The sequence below is a fragment of the Stegodyphus dumicola genome, chromosome 2, assembly GCF_044657685.1.
Source record: "Stegodyphus dumicola isolate Sdum_Otavi_A_Nest chromosome 2, ASM4465768v1".
In the NCBI taxonomy this organism is placed as follows: Eukaryota; Metazoa; Arthropoda; class Arachnida; order Araneae; family Eresidae; genus Stegodyphus; species Stegodyphus dumicola.
The window spans coordinates 185,731,430-185,746,033 of NC_140769.1; the positions used below are offsets into that span (position 1 = coordinate 185,731,430).

A 14,604-nucleotide genomic window follows, 5' to 3' on the forward strand; every position below is an offset into this window, starting at 1 on the left:
ATATCTTTGATTTTATTATTTTAAAAGTGATGTTATTATTCTTCAGAATACTGAAACGTTTTAGCTGATATTTTGGACTTTTATCCTATTTCAACAATTAATCATGTATAAGTTGTCAAATCTGATAGAAGAGATTAACATTGTTTTTCAAAACAAGTTTGAAAACGCAATTTAGTTTAAATACAATCTATATATGACGGCAAAATTCTTTGAAAGAAAATGTATGAAATGATTATAATACCTAAAAAGTGAATAAGTAAATATTTCATAAAATAATGAACCAGGAAATAAACTTTACAGAAGGCATTTATTATACATATATGTACAATGGGTTTCAAAGGAAGATTAACTTTGTACATTGCATCACAATGCCACACTTGGCCGAACACATGAACGCGGATTCTAATCCCGTATCCAAGACGAATATAAAATATAAATAATGTTAAAAAAGAATACATTTCGCGCATACAGTTAAATGCATATTCGCAAATAAGTTAGATTACATATAAAAACATGCAAATACTTTTTAGATCACATGTATCGAGATCCAAAAATAGGATGTAAAAAATGCACAACACACCTTACAAAATATAAGTACTATATATTTTTTTCATTTTCCGCCCTTCTCATACATTCAGAGAAAAATATTCACACACCAAAAAGCAATACTTATTTTTATGATTAATTAGTTATATGTGAACCGATAATATGTGGGACACCATCCCAAATATCCTTAAGAATGTGTCTTAAAAAAACTTTTACTACAATAAATATTATTCAGTCTGCTGTGAATCCGGAATTGCTACAAAGGAAGAAGGCCATTTTTCTGCTGATTCGTTTAGCCTACAACTGTACTCGTACTTCCCATTGCGGCATTTCGGTATACAGACATACGACATTTAAGAAGCCATGGAACTCAATGTGAAGGACGATCGCTACAGAAGAGTTATTTTGCAAAACAAAAGACAAAAGAAGGTCAGAACAATAGGAAGAAGAGTACGCTTTTTAAACCGCCACAACAAGACGTGTCGCAATAACCACAGCAAAGCTTCCCGAGCATTTCCCGTTTCCTACATACGTACATATTTTCCATTAACAAGCGACGATCGGCCTTGCTGCCATAACTGAATATACTTCTGTCTTTCCCCTTTTCGGGCATTGCGCAAAGAAATCACCGAATCAAAAAAACGGCCGAGGACTTCAGCGTTATTTATGAATCGTAAAACTAATCCTGTTTAGGAATTTCATTGGCTCCCTATTGTTGGGAAGCTGCGATTCATGCAAAAACATACGTGCTGAGATATTCGTGGCCTTGGCTGGGAAATTTAGGATAGATTCTTTTCATTTTATCACACCTATGTCATTTTTCTATTGCGTATAGCCAATAGTTTTCAAGCCAAACATTTGAATGAAATATCCAGTATTCTGAACGCCATTTTGTAGAGTAAAATGATTCTATTTACAAGTTCTAACTAATTTTATTTGTTGACATAATTCTGACATTAAAAATTTGCATATACTATAATTCCACAGATTTCATCTGTCTGTGATAAAAAATTAAGGGTATTATATTATTTAAAATCTTTATACAAAAATCTCCCAAAAAAACTGTACGTCTGTGATATCTTTGAAAAAAAAATGAAAAAGAATTAATTGTTTGAATTAAGTTTAAAAAATTTTATTTTCGGTGTATGAATATATTATTCCATATACTATGTATATGCTCTTCAGAAGGAACTTTAACATTTAAATAAATACTGCTTTTCCACCAGCTAAATGACGCAGAAATGTCCTACCCCCATTACATTTTTTTCATTGCGATACATAATGCAAAACTTTTTTTTTATTCTCAAATAAACTTGCTTAGGAGCATGTTGGAATACATAAAACAATTTTGAAATATGAATAAAGTCACAATAATGATGCGACCGATTGAATTTTGCCAAATTTTAACATGTTAGCATTCCAATAGAAGATTTAAATACTGAAAACATATTTTATACTCTATTATGCAAATATAATGCAAGAATAAATTTAAATTCTTAGAAGTTCACAAACTATGAATTAGAATACTTGGTTTATTGAAATCATTAATTCAGTAGGAATTAGTAAGATAAAATTACAAAAAAATTAAATACTAATTTAAATGAGTGTATTCGCATAACTATAAATTACGTTTTTAAAATTTGAAGGAATGACAATAGTTAAGAATTTTTTGTTAATGATAATTATAAATTTCATTTGCATAAAAGCAAAAAATCTCATGATCCATTTCACAAATTTCGCTTGATATTATAGCAGTTCTTATATTCTCATATTTTCTCGATCATTTTAAGCAGTCCCTTTTACAAGACAATAACCTTCGTAATACATTCACACTCATGTATCTCTCGGTTATTTCGGGGGCACGAATTTAATGCCGCTCCTCACGGCCGCCCTACTGAGTGCCGGGGCGCCTTGCTTCGGAGGAAGGCGGACCTTCTTTGCATGGAGTTGAGTTGAGGAGTCATCGTGGGCAGGAAGCGTGAATGCTAAGAGAAATCTCAATGTCGGAACGAACAGAAGCTTTCCTAGAGTATTCTCCTGAACTCGTCGGTTCTTCCTGGGAAACGGCCCAAGGTTCCGGTTCAGCGGAACCGAATATCAGGAAGACTAAGGCTCCGCCAGCATAGATGCCACATGAGGTGTAGAATACTTTAGACCACTGGAACATTCCACCGTGCTGGAAAATAAAGTTAATTGAGTTAAGAATTTTACGATATTGCCATTTTATCTTCGTAATAGAATATATATATATTCTAAACGGGAGAATAGAATATATATATATATATATATATTCTATTAATGGATTATTCTATTCTATTACATCCATATATTCTATTAATAGATTATTCTATTCTATTATATCCCTATATTCTATTCTATAGAATATATATATATTTGAAATTGAGTTTACATCCGCAACCGGAAACGCGAATTTAGCGAAATATTTTAATTTTACATAAATGTAATTCCCAGTATGATAATAATTCACAATTAACAATAATTCTCAGTTAATATTTCCACTTTGCACAAATGTGAATTACATTTACATAGGTATAATATATATGTATATATAATACATATGTGCATGTTTGAACTGAATTATATATGTATAAACATCGATAAAGTCGTGATATTCTTAATGAAGGTCCATATTGTTTTATTCCTTGAGCTCATGACCCATCTGATGTTAATTTTGGTTAACTAATCTCGCACCAGAAACTTTTCATATCCAGTAGCCAAGACGTTAAATCATCCGATTTTTTCCAATACTTTCACGCAATACTTACATCGCAAAACTTCATTTCAATTTATCAATAAACTCGAGAATTCAATTATCTTCAATTATAATTCAATTATCAAATAAACCCGAGAATCCAATTATCTTATCTCTTGATGTTAATTTTTTTTTTTTTTTTTTTTTTTTTTTTTTTTTTTTTTTAATGTTCCATTTGAAAAGCATGTTTTGAAACCAGATTTTAGTAATATAATTAATTTTATTATGAAACTGAAGAATTCATCTCTCTTAGGTTTCTTAGAACATTAGAATCATTAGTGAGACCCCAGTTAGTTCAATATTTTCTGATTTTCAAATGGAATGCTTTCAGGATCTAAACGATTAAATTTTTACCTAGTTTTGGATTCGCTTTTTTGATGACTTCGCAGTTTTTTAATATCAAGAAAGAGGATGTAAACAACGTATCAATATTGTAATTTCTATTTAACCACTATTTAGTTTCGCTTGGAAATAAAATTTTCAGCTCTTCTCCCGTGGCATTCTAATATTATATAATAAACGTAATTTCAGTTCTATAATATATCAGAACCTTTTCCTAATTACATTTTTCCCATCGTAAAAATGTTTATTTTACACATTCTTCTTTAGCTCAAGAACTCAATTAATACAAAATCTTTCAGAAATATTTCTTCTCGCTTGTAGAAAGCATTTTCCCAGTAAAATTGGGAAAGTTTACTTTATAAATTTTAAATAAATGATATTTAATGTTAGTGAAAAAAGTAAAAATTATTTCTATCTTATATTGAAATCAATTATTCCCCCACATAGACACATAAAAGGAAAACAAGCAGTTGCCTCTTTTTTTTAATAAATGTAAAATGAGCTGAAGTCATAAATAATACATTTCTAACTACAAAGTTCAGGCTTTCCGAGATGAGACTTTTTGGATAATCGTCCCAGCTTCTCACTGGGTAAGAGATATTCCCATTTCAGTCTTTCCATTCAGAGTAGGCTAGCTTGGACTCTGAATGGAAAAAAAAAAAAAAAAAAAAAAAAACTGTGAAGTACAATGAATGACTGTGAAGAACCGAAAATAGCTGTGAAGTACATATGAAGTAATGTCACAGTAAAGCTCCGCCTTTTAACATCGTATTCACGTAAGGTTTTCATGCAACATTAATGTCACCGGCGCTTTTATCTAATAATCATGAAAACTGTGTTGTGAAGTAATAACTCACGGTAAAATATTCGGTATTGTTGCATCTAATCGCTTTCTTCGAATATCTGCTTCTCCCTCAAACATTTTCTCATCAGTTATACTGAGGGAGAAAAGTCGAAAAAAAAAAAAAAAAAAAAAAAAATATCTGAAATGGCACATCTTGATTCTTTCACATCAAAAGCGCCAACGGAAGAAAAGAAAAAGCCTGAAATGCTACAGCTGTTTTCTCACCTCTAAGAAGCCTAAAGCGGGAAAGACTGAAATGGGACATCATGAAGCACAAATCTTATAAAGCAGTTACTTGAATAAGTTACGTGATGCAGTTATGCGAAAGATCATTTTTCGAGAGTAGGATACCTCACATAGTTTTTTTTTTGCATTACAAAAGAATTCTAAATTTTAAAAAAGACTCTAAATTATGCACTTACGTCTTTATCCAAGAAAATACCCGCAACAAGAGGTGATAAAAATCCTGTCGTTCCAGCGATGCCATTAGCCAATCCGAAAATCGTTCCTGAAAACAAAAATGATGTATAATTAGCAAAAAAGTGCATATAAGCATATAAGTGGAAACAAAAATTTAATTTTTTAGCTGAAAACAGAAGAGAAAAAAAGGTAATTTAATATTTTTATTATATTTATACATGTAAGATAAAAAAAATCGGCAACTCAAAATTATAACTTAAATTAGTAATTCCTCATTTTAATTTATGTTTTATATTTAAAAGGAGATCCTTTTTCTGTTCTAAATTGTTTATGGTAATTTTTCTGGACTGCGTCTTTCCATTTCATACTTGCTTATACAATCCTCCTGCATTGGGGCAGCTCTTATCCAATTGCAGATCCAGAATTTAAGCAAGAAAATCAAGAAATCAAGTTTATAAATGTTGCTGCTAGTAATTGGGCAACCCGTTTTCCTGCTTAACCTTGCTGCTCCGCTTCCCCATTGTCTAACGAGATGTGGGCACTATAAAATTGTCGGGCTCATGTGCTGCCTGTGCTGCGCAACTTCTTTAAGTCTTTAACAGTAATTTAAAAAAAAATTAACAATGCCTTATTTTTTTTTCTATTTTTATAGCATACGGAAAAATTATTATCACTACCTTTTAGTGTAAAGCAAGACTGGCTGGTGGCGCACTCATAAAGGATGTTGAATGAATCTAAACAGAGTCATGCATAAACATGCGTATCAAAGTTTCCTCTATTACAAAAGGAACATTATGTGTTTAAATCAACAGCCACATTTGAAAAATTTTCTTCCCCGTCCTCTCGCCTCACGTATCCACGAAGCTGCTTTTTCTAATCCTCAAGTCATCTACTGAATTATTACGTACATACATATCAACAAACTGAATTGCTGTTACATATGTTAGGAAAAAATTTCAGAGACTTGTGCAGTGTCTTAGAAACGCTCTTCACATTTAAAAAACAAAATAAAATTACAAAAAACTGGCTCACGTGTCTGGCAGAAATGATAAGATTATAAAAGTAAGATTCTTACTGAACAGCAGTATATTATTACTTTTACTTTTCATTCCGAAATCTAAAAATATATTCCCTTCTAGTTGAATGGAATGTGGTTGATAATAAAATTCTCTTATCCCGGTGAAAAATATGTAGTTTTTCAATGTTTTCAATTTTTTTTCCATTTCATTTTCAATTTTAATTGCGCACAAGTAATCTCGTTGAAAATCAGTATTTCGATCTGTGTTCGAACAGATTGATTGCATGAGAGTTTTGGCAATTTTCGACGTATATGATATAAATGGGAGTCAGTTTTCATGTGTTTTACTGCATTCAATAAGTTATTTGCTTCTTGTAGATTTAGGCCAAAGTAATGTGTCGTACAATAAGATCACAGCAAATGAAAGCAATCCAAAAGAGGAACAGAAGAGATGCAATAATACACACCAGCGAGTTCGGGAGCGATGTCTACAAATGCCGGTATATCTCCTCCTCCGACCATCCCGTAGAATCCCATAGACATTATAATGAGAGCAACGACGGGCCACTGATTGCAACCCATGGCAGGAATCAGGACCAAACATATAGTAGGACCCACAAGAGCTAAAAAGAGAAGCCACAAGTTCTGTTAAGTGAAAGGAATGAAAAAAAGGAAGACAAATATAACCAAACATATCAATTAAATTTAAATATAATATTAAAAACGAAAAAGATACATAATAAAAAAGAAAATCTGAAAGGTTTCAGATTTTAAATTACGTCCAAAGGGGCGTTTTTTTAACATTTTGTGTGTTACCTTTATTTATTAAATATCATGTTCTTTGCACTTAAACCATAAAATTCAGTTCAATAGCAATATCGTAATAGATTCTTCATGATTTAATTTTTTTTAAATATATTACAGGGTGATAATATTTGGTGGCAACAGTTTGAAAAGTGAAACCGACATTCAGAGTGATTCAACGCAAAATCGCAAAACGAAAACAGTAGTCCCTCAGGGACAAGGCCACTTTGGACTAATAACGATAAAAACTCATTGTTGCTCTCGCCACACTAGAACGAGCATTCTATATCAAGGTGCGTAATGAAGCAGCTACAGCTACTCAAAGAAGGCTTAACTGCAGGTATAAATGGGAGGAGGGGAGCTACACCTTCATTATCGATCGTACAGGTGTAGTCCCAACGCACTAACGGTACACCTTCGCCCAAATTTTGATGAAAAACATACTTCTGGAACTGGCCGGCGGTCTCCCACTCCTGTTTCTCTATAATCAAACCGCCCGAGAGGACTTTCGGCTCGTCGTTATTTTAAACACCTCTTTGCCTCATGTTTTCTCCAGAATTCGAACCCGAGCCCATCGGTACGGCTGCGAAGGTCTTTAAACACTATACGGATCAGAATTTCTCAAAAGAGGGGCAGAATATATTCCTGAGAACTTCCCCTAAGTAGTTGCTGCGTTTTCATGAGGAGATGGATAAAATACATACCAGCGAACGCCGCATTCCTGTATTGATGCATACTGCTCGAATTTCACACGGGGAATGACGTTTTAATTTAACCCTTTGCGGCTCAGTATGTCCGGTCTGGACACACCTAAAATTTCCTTCTGTACGCACAGAAAAATTGAACGAAAAAGGATTTATAGGTTACTATAGGTTACTCTGAATCTTCTTTATTTATAGTAGATGGCAGCTCAACACAAACCAGCCCATATATTTTAGCCATGTTTAGTTTTTTAAGACCCTTATTTTTTAAAGAAATCTTCCAGATTTTTTTAGGGTATCAAAGGAATTGTTTGAAAAGAAATTTCTATGTTATTTTTTTTGGCTGTATGCTAATATCCTTATTCTACATTAGTTTTAAATTTTTACCTTGAAATTTTGCCTAAAATCAAACGGCGAACCCTAGGTGTGCATAGACCGAGCTCACCGATAATCTAGGACAACTGAGAGTCTGTATTCTTTGTTTCTTAGCATCTCCTCGGTCAGTTCAACAATGCTCGTTTCAGCACTCTTTTCGAAGTTCTATTCAATCAGTGTGCCCTCTTCGGGCACACCAACAGAAATAAACAATAAGTGCTATCTTCACAAAATTTTACTTGTGATCTAGGCCTAATTTGACTGTGTACCTTTTTTTAAAAAAAAGAATCAAAACTCCGACTTTAAAAGGTAGCGTGCCGGAAAGGGTTAATAGAACGCTTTAATTTATTGCTCAACAGCGCAACGTACTCAACGTGCCATTTCCGTGCACATATTCTATTACAAAATCTGCTTACTTCGGTCACTTGTCTTTACATTTTTGAATCAATTTGCACACACTCATAATTTGGAAGGTAAATGAGAGATCTTATGTCACGTAGCTTGTCAACAGCTTCAAATTTCGCACTGCCCCCTCCCCAATTAGTCCCCCAATTCAGAATATTAAAAGAAATTTTATAAGATGTATAAATTGTAATATACCCTAGCGATTTCAGTTTTAAACAGAGTATTTGAAAATCGATCGAGTTGGATCTTTCTCTGCCTTTTAATATTTTCTGGCTTTATACTTTCAATGAATGCAGAAACGGGTAGAACTTATTTTTTGTAGTTTTTATCTGAAAATTAATTCTCATGATTGTAAAAGATTAAAACAGGTACATTGTTAATGTTATGCGAGAAATTTATGTAAAAAATTTCAAATAAATAAAAAAAAAAAAATCTCGAATGAAGTTTTTCCTTTGAGATTCTTTTTTCTTAATGTGTTATTATATTGATTTTAAATGCAATTTCTATAGTTTTAATGGCTTTTTATTTAAATTTTAATTTAGGTGTCACTTTTTTAACAGTCTGGCAGTATGACAAAATTTCTATCAGTTTCTGAAAAAAAAAAAAAAAAAAAAAAAAAAAAAATCATTGTTTTAAAAATACCCCTTTCCCCCTCTTTCCATATATATAAAGAAGAGTGTCCGTTTGTTTATTTGTGTGCATGCGTGTGAAATTCTTACAAATCTACAGTTTTATTACAAACTTGATAAAATTTTGCACACTTGGACTTTAAAACAAGAGGAAGGTCACTGTCTACCTAAGATTTCGAAAAACCACCCCGCGGCGTCTACAGTCGGGCGCTTATGTTAGAACGTTCCGTTCACGACACCCATCTTGCGTACACATCACCCAGTTTAGATTCACGTCTCGGTTGTTCCGTTTCCTTTATCAGGGAAAGTCATGTTAAACAAGGAATTTATCATTGTCTTTTTACGAAAAATAAATATCATCGATAATATTTCGACACAGTTTTAATTTTGAAATCACGTAACATATATTATGTCCACGTCACCGTTGTTACATTTCCGTTATCAGATCTTTCTAAAACCATTAGATGGTGACTATTTCATTTACTTAGAAGAGTTTAGAACATTAAGAGCAGAATTTAAGTGAGCTCTCTGTCAGTTTATCGAAAATATTTCGAAAATGGTGAAGAAATCGCCCAAAGTGGATGGTGATTTTTCGACAATTCGTTTCCGAAAAAAGACATAACCGGCAGCAAAACAAGTATTTCTTACTATTACTTAAAACTGTTTGTTATCTATTTAGAACAGTGTAGAACTTTCTAAAACAGAGAAAAACCTTTAAAGCAGAATTTAAGTGCATTCGCAATACTTTTCCGCTAATATTTCGAAAAAAATTACCCCGTCTCCCTAAATGAAGAACTACTACATTACTCTCCATTCTACGTAAAGACTGGGAAAGGCCAGTTACTTCAGTTAGTAAAAAGTAAATGCCAAAAGTTGAATTTTAAAATAACTTGATGGTTATGCCAATTTCTTTCCTTTCCCTAAAAAAATTTAAAATGCAAAGAAATAATTTTTAAAGACTCATTTAAAATGCAAAGAATTTAAAATGCAAAGAATAATTAATTGCCTATTTCCTCGCGTATTCTCTCTCTCTCTCTTTTTTTACTAATTTTATTGTTCGAAATCGAGAGGGGAAAATTATGCGAATAATTTGCTTAGTTAATTTCCGAAGGATGTGATTACAGTAAGAACATAACAAATGAAAAGCAGTCATAGATAAACTACAGATAACTATCACAATATTTTTTTAAAGAAACCTACATTCCAATAAGAATACATCGTAATATCTACATTGCAATTTCTAATAAGGGATCTCCCTTTCTACTTCTCTATAACTTGAACCTTGCCCATTGTTATTGTTGGCTTTGCTACTCCTTAGACCTCGAATCTTCCATAAATAATTAGAGAAGCTGAATTCGCACTGACGTAGCGAAATCGTAGACTTAATGCCAGTTCGTACTTGCATCGCTATGATTGGTTAGTTCTTGTATTAGGCTGGTATAAAGTTCAACATTTTGAAAAGAAATGCTCGGCGTGACTTTCCCAAGATGTTTGAGAAGGTTTGTCTTTGACAGTAAGACGAAAACAATTACTACGTGGACAAATCCGTTTTAGAAGCTGGTTCTCAAAATACACGGAGGAAGGGGACAATTACGCGAATAATTTTTTTAATTTTCAGAACCTGGCACTAACATATTAGAAGGAAACATATGCAAGGAAATACGGTAACTTTTTTAATAAAGAAATTAGTTAGGTAATTTTTAAGTGAAAAAACTAATTTACTCATCATAATTATGCTTAAAAACCACTGTAAGATTAAAAAATTGATCATAAATGATGATAATGCAAAAACTCTTTCTCTTTTTTCCAGCAAAGATTTTGTTTAAATGTTTATTTTAGACGACAATATTCGTTTTTTATGAGAAAAAAAACAGTGTTATTGTAATAAAATAAACGGATAAAGGGAACACATGTAAAAAAACTCACCGAGCGTCTCGAATAATTTTCTGATATTCGTATTGGACAACCAATTCTTCTTTCGGATGTAATCAGAGGAGCAACCAGAGAGGAACATGGCAGCGATTTCAGCAGTGTACACCAAAGCATTTATCATACCATTCTAGAAGGAAGATAATTTGCATTGTCACTTTCAGTAACCATAAAACAACGCCATGCGATTTATTGATGAATTTTTAATTAATTAACAGTTATCATGGATCATCTCACATTCTTAAAGATGAATAAAGAGCCAAACTGAAACTGAGAAGTCACTCAATATGGAGTAATAGATTGATGGGGGAAAACCTTCTGGGCCCACACAAAGTCTCGTCAGATTACACTGCACATTTCAAACTACAAATATATTGACATAACCAATTTAATGCCACAGTTTTTTGGTTAAAATTAAGAAAGGGATGCTTCCTTACATATAATCAGTATCACTCCCTTAATCATAAATGCTTTGTAATAAAGTATTTTTTAAAGTTTGACGATTTTGCAAAGATCAAGTTATGAGCTTGACATAATAGTTCTGGCCACCTAATTTCAGTTTAGTGAAACTAAAATGCAAGAAGGTCAAGACAGCAAAGTATTGATATATTGTGAGTATATCAGTGTTTTGGCATAGGGTGAACGGCGTAATGTAATCGTTATTTTCTATAATAAGCAAAGCTTATATGAAATGAATTAATAGAGATACATAAATTTTTAAATTTAAATGAAATCTGAAAAAAGAATGCCTACTTTCCTATGTCCTATGAAAGGATAAATTTAGCTCGAATTAATGGCAATGCTTTACTGTTTAAAGCATATATAAATAAACAGGAAGAAATTCGTTTCTTGGAATTTTTAATTTCTTTAAAAGTTAAAATCCATTGAAACTATCTACCTCCCTCCCCTCGCATTTTTGCAAACAATTTCGCCTTCTGTTGAGGGGATCGTCAAATCCCACGGAGTTATTTAACTCTAATGGCCAAGAAAAAGGGATAGATCTTTTTCATGTAATAATGAGATAAAGAGGTCAAATGCGCGCTAAATAACGTGCTTATTTCTTACCTTTTGAATAGGAAAATGAAGCACATCGGCGAGGTAAGCGGGCAGTTTCGTAAGTAGGCAGGTGAAGCCCCATGTACCGGCGAACTTCGCAATTGTAACTGCCCACACAGCTTTAGAACGAACGATCTGGCCCCAAGGAATAGGACGATTCTAGAAGACAAAGAAATGAACTCATTTAATCCCAGCTGTCCTGTAATTGTCAGTCAAAAGTAATATTACTATACAGATTGCTCCATGCTCAGTGTATTAATTCAGGTGAATAAAAGTTTAGTATAAATAAAGTTTATTTAAAAGCACAAATAAATTATAGCGATCGTACTGTAAAATTGGCACTGCTAAATTTTCGGCACGTATGCTAGGTTTCATATTGTTTTCATTCATTTCAGCATTTCTAACACAGTGCTTTGGGAGACAAAGCGGTTTCCGAACAGCTAAATTAATAAGTAACCGGGGATTTAAAAAAAAAAAAAAAATCTGAAATGTTTCAGATTTTAAATTACGTCCAAAGGGGCGTTTTTTTAACATTTTGTGTGTTACCTTTCTTTATTAAATATCATGTTCCTCGCACTTAAACCATAAGATCCAGTGCAACAGCAATATCGCAAAATAGTTTTAAAACGAGCATATCTTTAGAATTTCCGATACAGAGACTCACGCGCTGGAGATAAAAATGTTTTTTCTGCACAACGTTGCCATTGCTCGCTTTCAAATCCTTGAGTTTGTTAATCAAAAATTCGTCAAAGTTTTAAAAAATAGGAAATCGATCATAAAACAAATTTCAAATTTCAAATTTGGTCTTCCACATGCTCATATTCGTTGGAGGATTACGTTATTCAAAATTCGATGACTCTATGTACCGTTATTTTATGACAATGTGGGAAATATACATACATTTACGCATATTTTCATTATTTAATTTCTTCAAATATAATGCAGGACTCTAACATTGGGTGGCAACAGTTTGAAAAGTGAACCGACATTTATCCGTCCGACGCAAAATGCCAAAACGAAACTAATAGTCCTTCGGGATTCAAATCCCTTTGGACTAAAAAAAAACTGATAGGTTTCAGATTTTAAATTACATCAAAAGAAGCGTTTTTTTAATGTTTTGTGTGTTATTTTTATTTATTAAATATCATATTCTTTGCACTTAAATCATAAAATTCAGTTCAACAGCAATGTCGCAAAATAATTTTTAAATGAGCATATCTTTAGAATTTCCGATACACAGTTCCGCGTGCTAGAGATAAAAAAAATTTCTTTTTTTGTAGAGTGTTGCCATTGCTCGCTTTTAAATCGTTGAGTTTGTTAATCAAAAATTTGTTAAAGTTTTGCAAAATAGGAAATCTCTACATGTAATAAAAGAAAGACTCTGTCTCTCTCTCTCTGTGTGTGTGTGTGTGCGTCTTTCGTTCGCGCAGCGCATAAGCTAATAGACCCACGGCTACGAAATTTGGTACATAGGTGCATCTAAACAAGAGCCAGTGCACCTCGAAGCGATGTTTTAGAAATTCGAATTCGATTTTTTTTTTTTTTTTTTATTTTATGTTTTGTGACGAAATCGCGTCATTTTGGGACATGATGGGCTATAGGAAAGCGAGATTTTACTCTACACACTCCATTTTCACATCGTCATGAATTTTTCACATCGTCACATCATCATTTCACATTTCACACTCCATCGTAGGCATTTAGCTATTTTACGAACTTAAAATAAATTTCGTGTTCCAATAAATCGATTGAATACAAATTTATTTAACAAAGTGAGCTTAACACCTTTTCAACGGGATTTTTTCTAAAAAAGTTTATTTTTTAAAATGTACAGTTTATTTTATTTATTTATTTATTTATTTATTTATTGATTTGTGGACACGCTAAACTTTTATCCTTGCGACTGCTTTTACAAAAAGAATTTTGGAAAAATGATAATATTTTGTATTTTTAAAAGTTTTTTTAAATGATGCTTCCGAGTACACTTCTCACATCTTTAAAAATGTGATTTTGGCAACAATTTTCCTTTCTTTATGGTTGTTGATAGATTTTTGATGAAATCGCATCATTTTGAATAGCTTCGTTCTTTTAGAAATATGGGTTTGGCAGCAATTTTTCGTCGTATTTCTTATGTCACTGTTTTTTAGAGATTGGCATATTTCATTGTCATTTATATATATATATATAATACATTTTTATTGATATTTTTTTTTTTGATAAAGCTGTTCTGCAGAGTAAAATTCTGCGCGGAATTTTTTGTTTTTTGAGTTTCATTCATATTATTTTTTGCTTATTTCACTATTTTTAAGATATTGAAAAGTTTTGCATGGTTTTCTTTCTTCAACGGAAAATTGATTAATTTTTTTATTAGGATAATTAATATTTGTATCAAAGGATATAGCTTATTTCATTGTAATTTTTTTCTCTTGAAAATATAAGATAAAATATCATTAATTATACTTTGCTTTTCAATTTTTTTTTTTTTTTTTTTTTTTTTTTTTTTTGTATTCTTTTATGTCATTTATTGCTCATTTCACTGTCTTTAAGACATTGAAAAGTTTTGAGTGATTTTTTTTAGGAAACAAAGTTCTTAAACTCCTTTATACCATTTGAGTTCTTAAGATTTTGCAAAGGGAAGTTGAATAATTTATTTATTAGGATACTTAATAGCTTACTTCAATGTAATTTTGTTATACGTAATAACTTTTTTTTATGAAGTTGTTCTGCAGAGTAAAATTCTAAGCAGTTTTTAAATTTAACGT

The 14,604-nt window shown here is 32.0% G+C and overlaps 1 protein-coding gene across 2 annotated transcripts in view; it reads right to left on the reverse strand.

Annotated features, from left to right (window-relative positions):
• Positions 1–288: 288 nt before the first annotated feature.
• LOC118186752 (sialin-like) overlaps positions 289–14,604 on the reverse strand; it is a 106,499-nt gene continuing 92,183 nt past the window's right edge. For both annotated transcript variants that reach the window (XM_085811516.1, XM_035356899.2), the window contains exons 6-10: positions 11,852–12,001; positions 10,784–10,916; positions 6,411–6,566; positions 4,928–5,013; positions 289–2,722 (exon numbers count right to left, since the gene is read on the reverse strand). In XM_085811516.1, coding sequence (XP_085667642.1) covers positions 2,507–2,722; positions 4,928–5,013; positions 6,411–6,566; positions 10,784–10,916; positions 11,852–12,001 — 741 coding nt within the window. In that variant the 3' untranslated portion in view covers positions 289–2,506. The remainder of the gene's footprint in view (positions 2,723–4,927; positions 5,014–6,410; positions 6,567–10,783; positions 10,917–11,851; positions 12,002–14,604) is intronic.